The 15788-nt window shown below is 42.0% G+C and overlaps 1 protein-coding gene across 2 annotated transcripts in view; it reads right to left on the reverse strand.

The window, feature by feature from the left end:
- Positions 1 to 15788, reverse strand: part of LOC146805036 (interleukin-5 receptor subunit alpha-like) — a 450109-nt gene that overhangs the window by 44373 nt on the left and 389948 nt on the right. For both annotated transcript variants that reach the window (XM_085620451.1, XM_085620452.1), the window contains exons 9-10: positions 14559 to 14646; positions 5215 to 5305 (exon numbers count right to left, since the gene is read on the reverse strand). In XM_085620451.1, coding sequence (XP_085476577.1) covers positions 5215 to 5305; positions 14559 to 14646 — 179 coding nt within the window. The remainder of the gene's footprint in view (positions 1 to 5214; positions 5306 to 14558; positions 14647 to 15788) is intronic.

Below are 15788 nucleotides of genomic sequence, written 5' to 3' on the forward strand. Positions count from 1 at the left end.
TTCCTCCTCTAACTCCGTTATTAACATCCCCGCTATCTCCCATGACCCTGACTGGGAACCCAGGGTTAACTCCAGATCGGTTAATAAGGACCTCTCCCCTGACCCTGAAAGGGAACCCAGGGTTAACTCCAGATCGGTTAATAAGGAAAATCTACTCCAAATAAATACTATTCATATTGAAGAGATTAACACCTCCCCCCACAATAATGCTTTGCTGCTCAACTGCAGATCTGAGGTGAAACATGCTGCTGACATTTCGGCACTCATCTTATCGCAAGATTTGGACTTATTGATTCTCACCGAAACTTGGCTCAAGGATACCTCCTCCCTGGTTCTGGACATTTTAGTACCACCTGACTATGTCATTATCCGAGGTGATCGCCCAGGTAAATGAGGGGGGGGGGCATTGCCTGCATTCATCGCTCCAGCCTTACCGTAAAGTTAATCTCAGAAGGCTCCGCCATCTTACTGTGAACTACTTATGACAGAAATTTGGAATAAGGGCAAGATTGTCTGTGTGCTCCACATGATTTACCATCCTCCTGGTGAAAATTTGATCTTCATAGAGCAAACCATGGAGCTCATTAGCTCATGCTCTGATCAACCATACCATATCTTCCTTGGAGACTTTAACCTCCACTGGAATGACACCAATGATCTTTCAGTCAGCTCCCTTAAGACTTTCCTCTCCGATCTCAACTTCTCTCGGATCTGTAAGGGTCCCACCCACCACCCTGGAACTCATTATTGCTAGAGACAATCTCATTCAACTGAAGGACATCCTACCTTGCGACTGGTCAGACCATCATCAAATTGCCTTCCACATACTGGAAAAGTCGACTAGCAGAAAGGGACAACCTCTTAAAGCGAAACAATGGACTCGCAACATGAGAGACGTAAACATCAATGCTCTTACTTCCATCACCATGAATAGACCTCAGCCTCCATCTAACATGACTAAACTGGACGATCTTTCTGGCCATTACATTAGCATTATGACTAATATCTTTGACTCTATTGTGCCGAAACAACTTAAAAGGATTCCCCTTAAACAATCCAAACCTTGGTTTAATGGTTCCCTAAATGATGAACGCCGCAAACTTAGGCTTTTAGAGAGGCCCTGGAGAATTTAGCCTTCCACCATCGGCCTCTCTCAGCTAAGGAAAATGAGAAGTGCATACAATAAAAAAATCCACATTGCACAAACTGACCATTTCAGAGCACAACTGGATGGCGCTACAAATAGACCCAAGATGCTTTTTGAAATCATCAAACAACAAGCAAACCACATTTCCAACCCAGACCTGTCCTCCGCGACTCCACTTCCTTGCGGGAAGGAATTCACAGTGCACTTCTCAGAAAAAAACTAGGAAAATCGAATTGAAAGCTCCAACCTGGCATTCCCATGGTGCAGTCCCTACTTCTCACCTCATCTCCAGGGGAGCTGGTGGTCCCCTCGGCGGTCTCCTTTTCTCTCGAATGTTCTCCCAAAAATTACGCCTCTTGGAATTCCTTTATCCGGCCAGATCACACAGAATTACTCCACGAGATGGCAACTCTAAAACCGGCCAATCACTTCAATGATCCAAACTTTCAGTTGGGATGCTTGAGCTGTGGGATCACGGCGCCTCTCAGATAAGCGTGATTAAATAACACCTCTTTCTTAAGCAGTGCAGTAGATGAGGGACAGCACCCTAAACCCTCTTGGCGGACCACGAGTGAACCCACTAGTAAACTATATCTAGGCTACGCACATGCTATTTCATTCAGTACACATTTAAAGATCAGTATACAATGTTCACAAGCAATATATCTTGAGCTCTTCCAAAAAGACATTTTACAATTGTGGTTCTATATTGTTATTTGTTTCTTTAATTATAGATTTTGCCCAGCATTTGCCCAGCCTTGCCCAGCATTTGCCCAGCAAACACGTGTTTCATCGTGGGGAATACTCCCTCTTGACTTCTTCAGGGCTATAAAAGAACAATCAAATACAAGGAATCAGTCCTTCCCCTAATACTCTCCAATCATTGAAGTTTAACAAGTACAGAACTCAACCAATAGTGAACATATTGTGACTTTCCCATTCAGAATCATGATTGTAAAATTACACTTCAATGATCCACTTCCTGCTAAATTTTTTAAAGATCTCAACTTGGCCATTCTACCTCTTTGGTCATGGATTACTCATGAATCCCTTCTGCAGGGGAGCATCCCTGATTGCCTCAAAATTGGACAATTCACTCCCATCCCCAAGAAGCCCAACTCAGATTTATCTGATCCCAACAACTTCAGACCTATCACTAACATTATGATGTTAGCCAAACTTCTGAGAAATATGTCAACAAGCAGCTCTGCAACAATATAGAGAAATTTCAACTACTGGACCTCTATCAATTTGGTTTCAGAGCAGGGCATAGTACGGAAACTGCTCTAACATACATTATGGATGACGCACTAAAATCCCTGGATCAGAATGTCCCTTATTTTCTAATCCTTCTGGACCAGTCTTCTGCTTTCGACACCATCAAACACGAAACCTTGATTAATCTTCTACAATGGAGGATGGGTTTAGCGGGACCAGTCCTAAAGTGGTTCACCTCTTTCTTACACAACCGAACTCAAAGAATTGAACTCAACCAGTCCATTGCTTCCAGTACCCAGGTCAGGATTGGAGTTCCGCAAGGATTTGCACTATCGCCCACGCTCTTCAACCTCTTTATGGAACCTCTCACTGTCATTCTGAACCAGTCTAACATTCTTTACCACATGTATGCGGATGACAAGCAACTTTACTTGCAGATCTCCTCTCTAGATGACATTAAAATTCTAAATGAAGCTCTTTTGCAAACTCAACAATGGTTAGCCTAGAACCATCTGTTTTTGAACACCCTCAAAACTGAATTCCTGCTTATTGCCCCCCACAATCACTCTGCACCTACCCCGGACAGTCTAAAGCAACTCACAGCCCATTACTGCACCCCTCTCGTGGTTGATTCCTCTAAATCGTTAGACATTACCTTAGCCAAACTAATTAACATGCAAGCTCACATCAGTGCCACTATTAGGGGTGCCAACTTTCATCTTAACACCCTCAAGAAAATCAAACTTTTCTTTCTGACCGATACTTACAACCTGCAGTACAATCCCTGGCGATCTCATGTCTTGAATATGGTCTGCTGACCCTTGCGGGGCTTCCTAAAATGAGTTTGGCCTCTCTCAGAACCTCTCTCAATGCATCGGCCAGGCTCATCACAGGCTCCAAAAAACACTATCACATTACACTTGATCTTGTGCAGCTTAATTGGCTGACTATTGAAGCGAGGATTTGCTTTAAAATAGCTTGCCTCACGCATAAAACCTTGCATTACAACACTCCGGCCTATCTTGTGAACAAGCTCGCTCTTTCTGGCTCCAATCGGAACTTAAGAAGTACGTCCACACTTCTCTTGAAACCACCCATATTCGAGAAGAAAAGTACGTACAAACGTGCTTTCTCCCAACTGGTACATAGAATTTGGAGCACTCTTCCTTCGGAGTTGAAACAATCCTTCCACTGCCTATTTCAAGAAACAGGCCAAATCGATGTTCCTGAGTGTTCATTAACTGCATCATTGTGTTCTCCTTTACATGTCCCCTTCCCTTGCTGACAGACCTGACATTTCTCCCAACTTAATGTTCTCCATTTATTTTAGGTTTGGTTGTTAATTGTTATTTTACCCGAGGGCCCTCACCCGTTAGGTTTGTCAATCATTGTATTATGTTGTGTCAAGTTCACTTTGTTGGTTTCACTAAATGTTACAGGAAATATTTTACACCATAGGAGAAATGGATCTAGTGTGGCCCACTACCAGTTCCCTGATCTTGTTTGTGTACTCCTTGTGGGTGTCACTATACTGACTTCTATTGTATGGAGTTTATTCATGTTTTCGCCGTGTGTACAGCACTCTGATACCCTTAAGGGTCATGTTCGCGCCTTATAAAACTTTCTAAATAAATAAATAAATAGATAAATAATTTAATATTATCTTGAAAGTTTTAAATAAAATTAAACCTAGTTAAGTAACATGAAGACTCCTATTGTACCATTATGGTGATGAGACTTGACGTTTATAAATGTCATTAGGGTGCTTTTGATATTTTTATTCCAACTTCAAGAAGAGTTAGGGAAATTTGTGCCATGTTTATTGTTAAAAGAATATTGTGGCCGAAATATTGACTAACAGAAAAATAGCATCTCAAAAATCGGTTTACAAAAATATTTCCCCATTGCAGTTAATATAAAAAATTCTACACCTAAATAAGCGAAATCTTTGTAAACAATATTTGGGCCAGGATATTTATGTCAGACAATATTTTTGTAATCGATATTCTGACATAAAACCACCTGTTACATGTTTTAAAGTTTCATTGCTAGTCTTAGAGTAGGTTGTACTCACTGTTTATGCTACAGGGACGTTACATTATTATTTCAATTGGAACCACACATTTAGAAAGGCAAGATAGTATCTAAAGGTTACGCAAATTTTATTCCACACTCTTTTATTCTATTAGTTCTGTTCGCTCTACTCTTAAAACAGAATGCATTAGTTTCTCTCTATCATACACATGGATGCTGCCTTATCTCCAGGAAAACAAAGCTTACAGCTATGTTGAGACACCATAAGGAACTTGGGGCAGAACTCTGAAAGTTCTGGGTTCACAACTCTAAAAAACATTGAACCCATGTGTAAGAAACCAACTTGTTCTGCCTTTCATTAAGAACGACCTGTTGAAACAATTTTGCAAGCGGCCTTTGCCTCACATCTAGACAGTGGTGACAGTACACCCCCTACCTTGAAAGAAGGGACTGAGTTCAATTTATAACCATGCATAGGACCCAAAGTAAGCATCATTTGGAGACCAGACTCTACAGAACGTGTAGCGGACAACCTGCACTTGAATTTGCTTGGACAAAGACTTACACGTTAACATTAGCCTATAACTTGGGTGATGGGCCTTTACCATCTGGTATAGCCCTTAGCAGTGAGTTATTATAGTGTATTGCAATGTTTTAACATCAGATTCAAAATCTCAGTTATAATTACTTTCTTTACCAGCAACTGTAGCAGTATCTTTTAATTTCCAGACATCTTGTCCTCTCATGTATCCAGTCAATCATAATGTAACTTACTTCATTGATACTCAGGTCAGATCTGAAGGGAACTCACATACCTGACTGTAAAAGTCTTTTGAAACAAGCCATTGTTTGAGTTTAGCTGAAGGATCAGGAATAGGTGTGAAGATGACCTTCAGTCCACCATATCTGCAGAAGGGACACAGATAGGAGATTATGTTTTTATGTTATTTGTAATAAAAACATGTAACAAAGTTTTGAAAACTGCTCAGGTGAAAGGACTTGTACCATTTCATAATAGAATATTTAAGATATTTATGGAGGAATGGCATATTAAATTGTAAATCTGCATGATCATTGAGATAATCACTTCACTTCACTTTACTCTGCTCCCAGCTGGCCGACATTTGGTTGAAAGATTGAGAAAAGAGCAGGACCGCATTAGAAGAGGTTACAGAAAACCTCAAATCACTCCACTATAAATACTCATCGAATTGGGGACAGCCAGCTATGTGCTGCTCAGTGATATACTGGATCTCCTGGAAGAAGGGACTATCCCCTCATTCACCTGCCACAGTGCAGGCACTACAAAGGGATAATGGATATTTACAGAAGTCGAGCAGTAACAGCATGGCAGAGGCACCTTCTGGTGAAGATTGAAAATAAAGGAAGAGTTTATACATCGAACCTATCAGGTCAGCAATACTCAGAGGAAATTAAACCCAGCAGAAAGGGATTATTTGTGACACAGATAATCTGTGTCTTGATTGTGGAATGTCTGGACATTTCCTCAAACAATGCCTTCATCTACCTCCAAACCCTATTCCTCTGTCCTGAGTGCTGTGAAGTAAGCAGCTAAACAGTAAACCTAAGAATTTTCCTTTTGCAGAATCAACTTTTTTCTTTATTCCTGTCAAACTCTTTGCCTATTGGTCCCCTTCAGTTATTAGACTTTTCAATTTAGCAGTGTCAGCATATTAGGTATTCATGGAAAGCTTCCATCTCCTTGAGATACAACAATGAAGCAGAAATCATTTGTTCCGCTGATTTGATTTAGCACAAGAAACAACAGCAATAACCGCTGCTATCTTATGTGGTAATGTGGAAATGCTACTATGTGCCATTAAACATGTACCTGCTTTTGGTATTATTCTGAGAACATCTGTGTTAAGAAATATAATCCACTAATTAACTAGGAACAGAATATCATCTCTTTTTATTCTCCTGGACTGTTTTCTGATCAAGACAATCAACACTTGTACAATGTTAGCAATTCTTGATTTCACATGTTTTCACAGACAAAGGGAGCTTAAAGGCTCCTCCACACAGAAAAAATGATTGCGTCATTGACTTAGTTCCTGAAAAGATATATTAGACAATATACATCCCATGTGGTGGCACCAGACTTCTTTGTTCCTCAACCTAATGTTCAATTAAGAATCCATATAATCTTTATTGAACGGAATACAATAACTTTCAAAAATGTATATCCTTTATCGCTTATTGCTTTTCTACTTGATCAACACCGTCAAGCTATATAGTTAAAAAAAAACTTGATTTATGGGGGACCTTTTATCTTATAAGGAGTAAGGAAGGAGATAAGGGAAAAACGGCATTCTACACCACATATGACCACTATGACTATCCTGCAATGGATTAGCCAATGAACCCCTGCTTTTTAACACTTGGGGCTACATGTACCAAGATTTATTTCCCAAAGAGTGTTCACAAATTGCACACTGGATTTTTGTGAATTAAACCAGATTTCCCAAATTAACCTATATATTAATGGGTTGATTTGTAAAACCACTATTTGAAGTTGGTCACAATTCAATCTACGTTTTAAATATTCATGTGGTAGGTCACAAAGTGTGGCTCACTAGATTGAATGTCATCACAGGGATGGTGGCCTGCTGGGATCATCAGACCACCATATCTGTGACTGCATTTAAATACAGGTGAATTTTGTTTAAAAACAGACCATTTAGTTATGTAACGAAATTGGTCTGAATTCAACAAAAACAGTACTGTTTTAAAAGTTTGCATATGAGTTGGTAGTGGTGCTCTGGACAACTACCCACTTTCAAACAAACTTTTTCTTTTCATTTACAAAGGAAAAGGGGTTCCACAGGAATCACTTCTGCTTTGCAATGGGCGGTCACCTCCTCTGAGGAGTTGGTAACTGATCAATGGTTTGCAACTGAAATTGTAGTTGAAAACCATTGATAGACAACATTGTGTTCCAGAATGTGCAAGGGTCGCCGTAAACACCCACCTTCCAATTGTGATTCTTAATGCATTCGTAAATCCATTTTGTGAGTCGGTAAGCAGTTACTGAATTGCAAAATTGGTTTAATACATTTGTACAAGTTATTTAGTAGCTGCAACCCTTGTGATTTAGTAAATTACAGGCTTTGCAACTGCTTAATGGCTTGGTCCATCTGGCTCTTAATATTTTATGTTATGCATTCAATGTGTTTGCTGTAGCATGTTTCCATTACTTATCAGAAGGTTATGTAAAACATGTATGAGATGTACTTTCTAGACTGATGTCAAAGTCCTTGTGTGCAAATCCTGAGAAATACATGTTACCCTAGGGATAAACAGTTTACGTTGCTTGAAGACCTCACAGGCTATGTCAGACAAAACTAGTGGGCATATTTAGCTAAAGCCTGAAACATTTCAAAGAAATTCAAATATACTCTTCAAAGTCTAAACAAAACAGTTCTGGGTTTCTGGTTACAGTGATTTGGTTTCAATGATTTTTCTATAAGGTTTTGGTACGAGTTGAACAATATTCCTATGTACCTTCTTTGACGTCTCAACCACCAGCTTTCTGAAACATTCTTCCCAAAAAGTATCCATCTTGTCTTGACAAATAAAACTTTCTTACTTGAGTTCTCTAGTGATGTATGGTGATGTGGTGAACTGATGTTCATAGTCAATGGGCTCTTTTAGTCTAGAAGCCATTAGTTTCAGTAGTTGGGGAGGAATCTGACTAGCAATGGGTGCCAGTTTGCCCTTAATTTCCCTTGGGGATTGTCAAGATTATAAAGACGGATTTACGGAACCCATTAGTTGTGGTCAAGATTATTAAGTGGCAGAGGCACTCACAGGTCTGGGGACATCTTCTATGGCCATCAAAGGAGCCAAGACAAGTCTGCAGACTAAGGGGCATATTATCAAGCACGGCGTTAAAATTATCGCAGCTTTAGCGGCAGAAAACTGCCACTAAAGCAGCGATAATGGGCTTGATAATATGCCGCAGAGAATTCCAATAGAAGCCCATGTTGACACCAGAACATGGGCTTCTATGGGAATTCTCAAGGGCATATTATCAAGCCCATTCTCGCCGCTTTAGCGGCAGTTTTCTGCCGCTAAAGCGGCGATAATTTTAGCGCCGTTTCTTGATAATATGCCCCTATGTGTCCTGGAGTATAACCTGGGGTTAAGATGACAATATCTCTGGAACTGCTTTGCCTAGAATGATAATCCCAATGGTTCTAAAATAAAGGCTATCATATTGCATCCTCAGGCCAGAGATGAAGTGGTGATTTCCTCAAAACCATTTGGAGCATCTACCGGGGTGTATATCAGCCCCCTTTGTACATAGCAAGGCAAGAGACACAGCAGACTCCCCTTGATGATGACTGAAGGAGATGTCAACATGCTGTTGGTCTTGATTCATGGGCTGCTGGTTGAGGGGCCTCAGGTCTCTATTGCATAGGGAATCCCTCAACGTCTCCTACACAGGTCCCTAATGCAACTGGGCTGTTCTCTTCACTGTGGGGCCAAAGTCCATATATAGATGTGGTTCAGCAGCAAAAGCATTTCCAGAGCCTTTTGGGCCTTGGGCACATTCCTGGTCAGTGAGACGAGCAACCTGACCAGGACTAGGACTCCATGACTTTCCATTTATTTTGTGTCTATTCTGATATGCAAACCTCCTTGGATATAGAAAGAATGTTGAACACTGTACTGTGGGCAATTGCATATACATTTTTATGGCCAGGCTTGGCTGTGAAGGTGAGCTGCAGCTTTCAGATTTCTTGCGGTCCCTTCAGTCATAATGGGCATGTCCTCAGCATGACCAACTCATGCCCAGATTAAGTAGCCGTGCTGCCCCTCCTGAGCCTTTTTGGACTGGCTCAAATGAACGGATTATTGGGCAAAAAGAGATTAGGAGTTGGTTTCTATCTCACGTAGGAAATAGTTGCGGTAGGGAGACAAGAGAATGTGTCTGCTATGGACCTTGGTCAGCATCAGAATGCTAATTACCATCTTTTTATGCACACAAAAGTCGAATTCAATCAATGCCACAATTCACTTGACCAGGTGCATAGCCATAACCACACACATACCACCATCCTCACATACACGTACTTTTAGGCAGCTTCAACACACCTCGCAGACACACTAGAGTCCAAGGACCCAAGGTATGGGGGATTGAACAGACTTTCAATGGAAATATCCAGTAGAACTTCCCTGTAAAGCAGTGCACATAAAAAAGGCCTTTGCCATTGACTGCAGATGAATCTGTCACCAGTCTTCCATAGCCTGGGTAAAAGGGATAGCAGTCAGCATGAGACAGAATAATTGTCTGAGGTCTCAAAACCTTAAAACAGAAGTTTACTTTTAGAAGGCCTGCGTCATTGTCAGGCTCACTGATGAGTGAAGGGCACAGGGAGGTCCAACAAACATAAATGCAGCAGAACAGCTGTCATAGAAACTACTTGTGCAGCAAATGTGTTCTAATGCTATTCTATCTAAGCCAGATTGTTGCTGTCAGTTTGGTTTCTAGAAAACACATTTGAGGACAGTGCTCTTGTCCTCCATCTTTTGTTGTAATGCACACCACCCACCTGGCATCATTAGCACAGGAGTTGTACCAAAGCTAATGTAAGTGAATCATTTGTACAAGTGACAATTACTATTTTTGGGCATGACAAGGGGCTAGGCACTGGCTAGCTCTTGGGAGGTCATAAGTAATAGGACCACTCACCACAATGGGGATGTGGAATATCAGCACATAATTGAGTCAGTAAGTAAGTTATTGCAAAGGGCTTGATAAGAGGAAAGTGCTATGTAAATGCAAAGCAGGGTTTGAGAACCAGAAGATTTATGCTGCTGTAATTCATGATATACAGGTGTTCATGGCTAAAGAGCATTAGCCCAATATTGGTCAAGTAGAATGTTTCATGACCTTCTTGAAGCAAGGAGGTACATATTATGTTGGCAAGCAAGGCCCAGTTTCATATGGCCTTCTTTTATGTAGGACTATAAATAATCTTTTTGATGTGATGAGAAAAGAAGGGTATACTGGATTAAAGAGCACAGCTGAAACCAAAATAATGTGTGCAGCACATAATACAGACAAAGGATGAGCATAAGAAAACTTGGGCTGTGGTTGTGTAGTTCCTCAGAATTTAGAAACTGTTAACCTAGTGATCATTCAGTATCCTTGAAGGGAAACAGATGGGATAGTAAAGACTATCTCTATACCACAGGAGTCTGTGTGGTGTTAGCTTCTTTTAAGACTACGAGCGAAGAGGGAGTGCTCACAAAATGGAAAATGCAAATCAAGCCATGAAGTTGCTACTGATCTTATCCTCTGATTCCACAGCATTTATGAATGCTACATTTCTGCTTGAGACTAAACCGAGAATTTAGAGGAAACCTGGTGTATCTAGGGTTGTGAATGAATGCAAAAAGAAGACCTGAAATTAGGTGGTATTCAATTGAGCATATGATGTACAAACACCTCAAATTATCATGATTTAATGCTGTGTGTGACTCTTTCTCACAAATGAACAGCAGAGACACAAACTGAAACTGAATTCTTATCTTTAAAATTCATGGCAGGTCTGTCTATTGTAGGGATGCTTAGGTACCACTGCAAAAATGTTCAAACTAGACCATTTCTCTTCCACTCCTTTCTCTCTTCCCCTACCCCCTCTATTTTTCCTCTTCTTTTCTCTCTCTTTTTTCTTCTCTATCTCTTTCCTGAAGTCTCCATCGCAAAAATATTACATTCGGAGAACCTTGAAATGTGACCTTTCAGTAGCCACCTTTTTATTCTAATGTACCCTGATTAAAATAGCTGGATATTGTAGGAAGGTGGAATCTGACTGCATGGTTGCCCCCACTTTTTTCCTGGTGTTTGAATGGTTTTTGACTAGTCTGTCTGGGATCCTGCTATCCAGGACCCCAGCCTATCTGCTTACTCCCTTAAATGACTGGTGTGCATATTAGATGCACTAGTGATTGGATACTGTGGTACCTTATAAGCCCCTAGTATATGGTACCTTAGGTACCACGGGCATAGGTACTTCACAGGCCTACCAGGGGCTAAAACATGTATTATGCCACCCCTGGGAAGCAGACTAAATCTGACACCACAGGCCTGCTACTGCAGCCTGGGTGAGGTAGTGTTAGCACTCCTCACTGAGGTTTATGTTCCTATATCTCACCTTACACATACATATAAACCTATCAGTCACCCCTAAGGCAGGCCCTATCAATCCTGAGGGCAGGGTGCTTGGTTTACAATGTGAGGGGGGGCCTTTGCATGAGCAGGGCCCCTCTGCAGCTGGCAGAGTCTATTCTCTGTGGCTGTTTGTGGATGTGGTTAAACCATATTCTCTTAAGTGCATTATAACCTACCGGTAAATGCTAACTTTGGAATGACAGCATCAAAACATGTTGTGTTTGGTGTCAAACAACTTGGAATCATACCCCCACACCAGTAACTGGTGTGAGAGTATGATCCCACCCTTCTAGAGGGGAAGACATGTACCTACTGTGGAAACACGGTAGAAATCTGAAAGAGCCCTGGCATCACAAAATGGATGCCACCAGCACAGACACTGGGCTGCCCTCCTGCTGCCTACTGAAATTCGCAGTGGAGGAGGCCCAACAATTGGCATCCTGTCACAGGGAGGTGTCACCACCTTCCAGACAGGATTTAGTGTATTGGGGCTGGGTGAGTGCACTCCTAGAGTGCTTTGAAGTCCTGCACTGGGGGAGCAGTAGGCTCCTCTGTGCGTATGCCAGCTCAAACCGGTTCAGAGGCTACCTGCCCCTGCTCTGGCACGAAACTGGACAAAGGGAAGTGGGTGTAACCATCCACTCCCCGGACCCTCCCAGAGGAGTGGTCATAAAGCTAGTCCCTCCCTTCCTTTTAGTATAAGTTAGGGAAACCTTGCCATTGCAAATCAGATATCCCTGGACGACGCTTTACAAGAAGAATCCTGGTCCTTCGACGTTCCACTATCTTTGGAAGACAGAAGAATCTCCCTTGGAGTCAAGGAGTGACTCCCCTGCATGGCAGGCACCAGAAACTCTAATCAATGGTCGCAAACTTTCCCGCTCCTGCTGGAGTCCAAAGTCCCTGCAGCCCCAAAAATTGGATTTCCTGACTTCTTGACGGCCATTGTGAGTCCCCAGCAGAGCTGAGGCGAATGGACCTCACGAGTGACGAGGAACAGCAATACCTGGGTACCGTGCACTATTGTCAAGTGCAACCCCTTCACGACGTTCTAGGAACTTGTGCTTTGAACCATTTGTGGCCCAAGCCACCAGCAGGTTGTGCACCGAAAATCAGAGGCCTACCCGGTCCCGAGTGACCGTGGGCTCCTGTAAAGCATTTCCTCATGAGGCGTCTTTGCGATCCCTTGCCCATTGGCTTGTGGGTCCCCTGAAGACTTTCTTATCAAACCAAAGGGCTCCCCTGGTTGCTCCAGGCCTGCCCTCACTCACCCTTGCTGGGTGAGTCCCTCAGACTTTGCTGGTCTGCACCATTGACTTTATTCACTTTTCACAAGACTTGCTGTTACCAAGGCTTGTTGGCTCCAATCCGGTTGCCGACACCTCAGTCAGCTGCAGACGTTGTGGGACACTCCAAATCCAGCTGCTGGTCATCATCAATCTCTTCTGGACCTCGTGAGCGAGAGTCAAAACACCCTTGATCACCTGAAATCACCCGACATCCATGGGCATCCATCTTCCTGGCCCCGGGTCACTGGCAAGTGACTGTGAACACTGTCCCTTCTGCTTTCAGGTCTTCTTCATCTTGAATCCAGCCTTGGATTCCACCGGACACTTCTCCAGTCTTCACAAGCAGCAAAACTTCTTTGGCTTCCAATGAAAACGACAACGCGACCCGACACCAAAAGACACCTATGCACCCGGCTTCCCTGGGTGAGGTAACTCGTGCACTTTGGTGCTCCTGTGGATGATGGCCCTCGAACTACTTACCTTGTAAGTGACTTGCTTGTAGACTCTCTAGAAGTACCCTTAAACTTTAAAAATCCAACCGCGACTTGCTCCATTGAAATCAATAGGGAACCCGCGGCTGTGTTCTCACACTGCACGCGTCTCCCGTGGGTCCTTTACTTACCTACCTTGGGTGAATTAGTGATGCCCCAGCGATTCTACAGGCCCTAGGCCTTGTCCCCTTGCAAGTTGACATTGCTAAACCTCTTTTTTATTATTTGGTCTTGTACGCCCCTAGGGCCCCAGCCATATTTGTGCTTAACTTATTGTGAAACGTTGATGTTTGCATATGTTCCTGACTTCTAATCTCATAAAGAGATTAGTAGAGTGTGTCTAGTAATAAATACATATATATTTGATATATATACCTGTGTGGTGTCCTTTCATTTGGTAATTCAAGAGATTATAAGGTAAAACAAGCTGCTTTACATTCCTCTGTGACTTAGACTGACGGCTGCTCCCCACAGCTACCACTAGGATGGCTTTCTTTAAAAGGTTGTCTTAAACCTATCTACCATAAGAGTCGAATTGAACTGGTACAAGGTGGCCACTATAACTAGTGACCAGCATATGCCAGGCCAACTTCTCACAGATATTCTCTCTAATTATTAGCATATAGTTTGTATTACATTTAAAGAACATTATTTTCTAGGCTGACAGGGAAGATGTCTCTACAAAGGTTGTCACAGTTACCAATACTGTTACTTTATACTCTGGTTTAATTATCCTGGAATACAAAATCTTGTGGTAATTACATCGGAATACCACTTGTGTATTTTGTTGACAAGATGTCTATAGTAGATGCATTTATGTATAGTAGGCACTTCTGGGGTTAGAAATATTTTTGTTTCCTTATTTCTCCCCCCAAAATAACCTATTTCCTCTCCCAAAGGAAGTAAAACCTACACAGACAGATGAGTTTACAGCTGATTGCTCAGATAAGTGAAATTAATGTAAGTTTAAAGATCTGTGAACACCCTCAATGGTACTTCCTTATGGTTGTTCAAGTGATTTGTACTGTATTTTCCTGGCCACTCCATATACCCTTCTTCAAGACTACCTTCTTTTACACATCCAAGAGGTCTCTGCAAGTCCATACTTTACATACACTTTGCATACATTACATGCACATCAAGTCCAGGGTTGCATGAATAAAGGGAGAGTTCACCTTTTCCACAAATATCCCAGCAGAACAAACAGAAGTGTGAGGAAGATTGAACAGATGGTCACGATGATCCAGAACCCCATATCATCCTCTAAAAAAAATATGAAATGAGATAACACTTATTAGACTATATTTATATTGGGCAACATAAGCGTACAGACATCTCAATTATATTTCTGGGTTTTTCTTTAGATTCTGTTATATCACCTCAGATTTCAATATTTGATTTTCTCCCACTAGGGAAAAATAACAATTGGATGCTTATCACATTACACTTGCATATAACATCAGATATATCACCAGTGTCTTGTAAATGTATCTTCAAGTTTAGATACAGACCTATGTGATTCAACAATTGATTTCCCAAATGACAATTTATATATAGTAAGTGGTCAGATAACTTTCTAACCTTGTTATTTACATTTTGATCATATAAATTGGCCTGATCAATAACTACAGGAAAATTGGCAACTAGGAGATGAGTCAATAAGTGATCACCAGGGCAGGACTAGGGAATCAAAAGCAGCCTGGCAAAAATAATCAAATTAGCCTGCTCCCTTCCTCTCCTCATTTTGTTTCTCTCATTTTATCCATCCAGTTCCTCTCTCCTCTCCGTCTTCTCCTTCTATGAAATATTGCTCTCAACTTCCCTCTCTCCATCTGTCTCTTGAAGCCTTCGTGTGTCTGCTTGGAAAGGTGGCAGTGGCATCAGCAGCAGCTCTGTGCTTTAAAAATGGGTCTCAAATGGCTCCAGCCCACTGAGGAAATACCCGACTGACTGAAATGCCGGTCCGGCCCTGGTGATCACGTGTGTGTGTTTCTGTGCTCTCTCTAGAACATGTATTATTATCCATCTGTGACTCTCCCTAGTAAGATCAAAGGCAGTTCTCGCTATATCCAAAGACAAGTTAGGACTTCTCCCTCCTCCCAAGCAGGCTAGTGAAGTAGCACATCATGGTGGTGAGCTTCAAAGGTTGCACCAACTCCCTCTGCGATATATCAGGCCTGACTCCCAGAGTAGGAAACCACCCTACCCCTTCCCCAGGCACTTATGCACCCAAACAGGCAGGAAATTAGTTAGTCAAGGATGTGTACACCCCCAGAGGGCTAGCCACACTTCCAAGGTGAACAGCCTGGTCGGTATACTGAAAATAGATTATGGTCATCTTTAGGAGTGACAGAATAGAGGGTTCTGGGTAAAAAAGGTGACCCACAGTCCCGAATGTGGTCACC

Source organism: Triturus cristatus, chromosome 8, assembly GCF_964204655.1.
Source record: "Triturus cristatus chromosome 8, aTriCri1.1, whole genome shotgun sequence".
In the NCBI taxonomy this organism is placed as follows: Eukaryota; Metazoa; Chordata; class Amphibia; order Caudata; family Salamandridae; genus Triturus; species Triturus cristatus.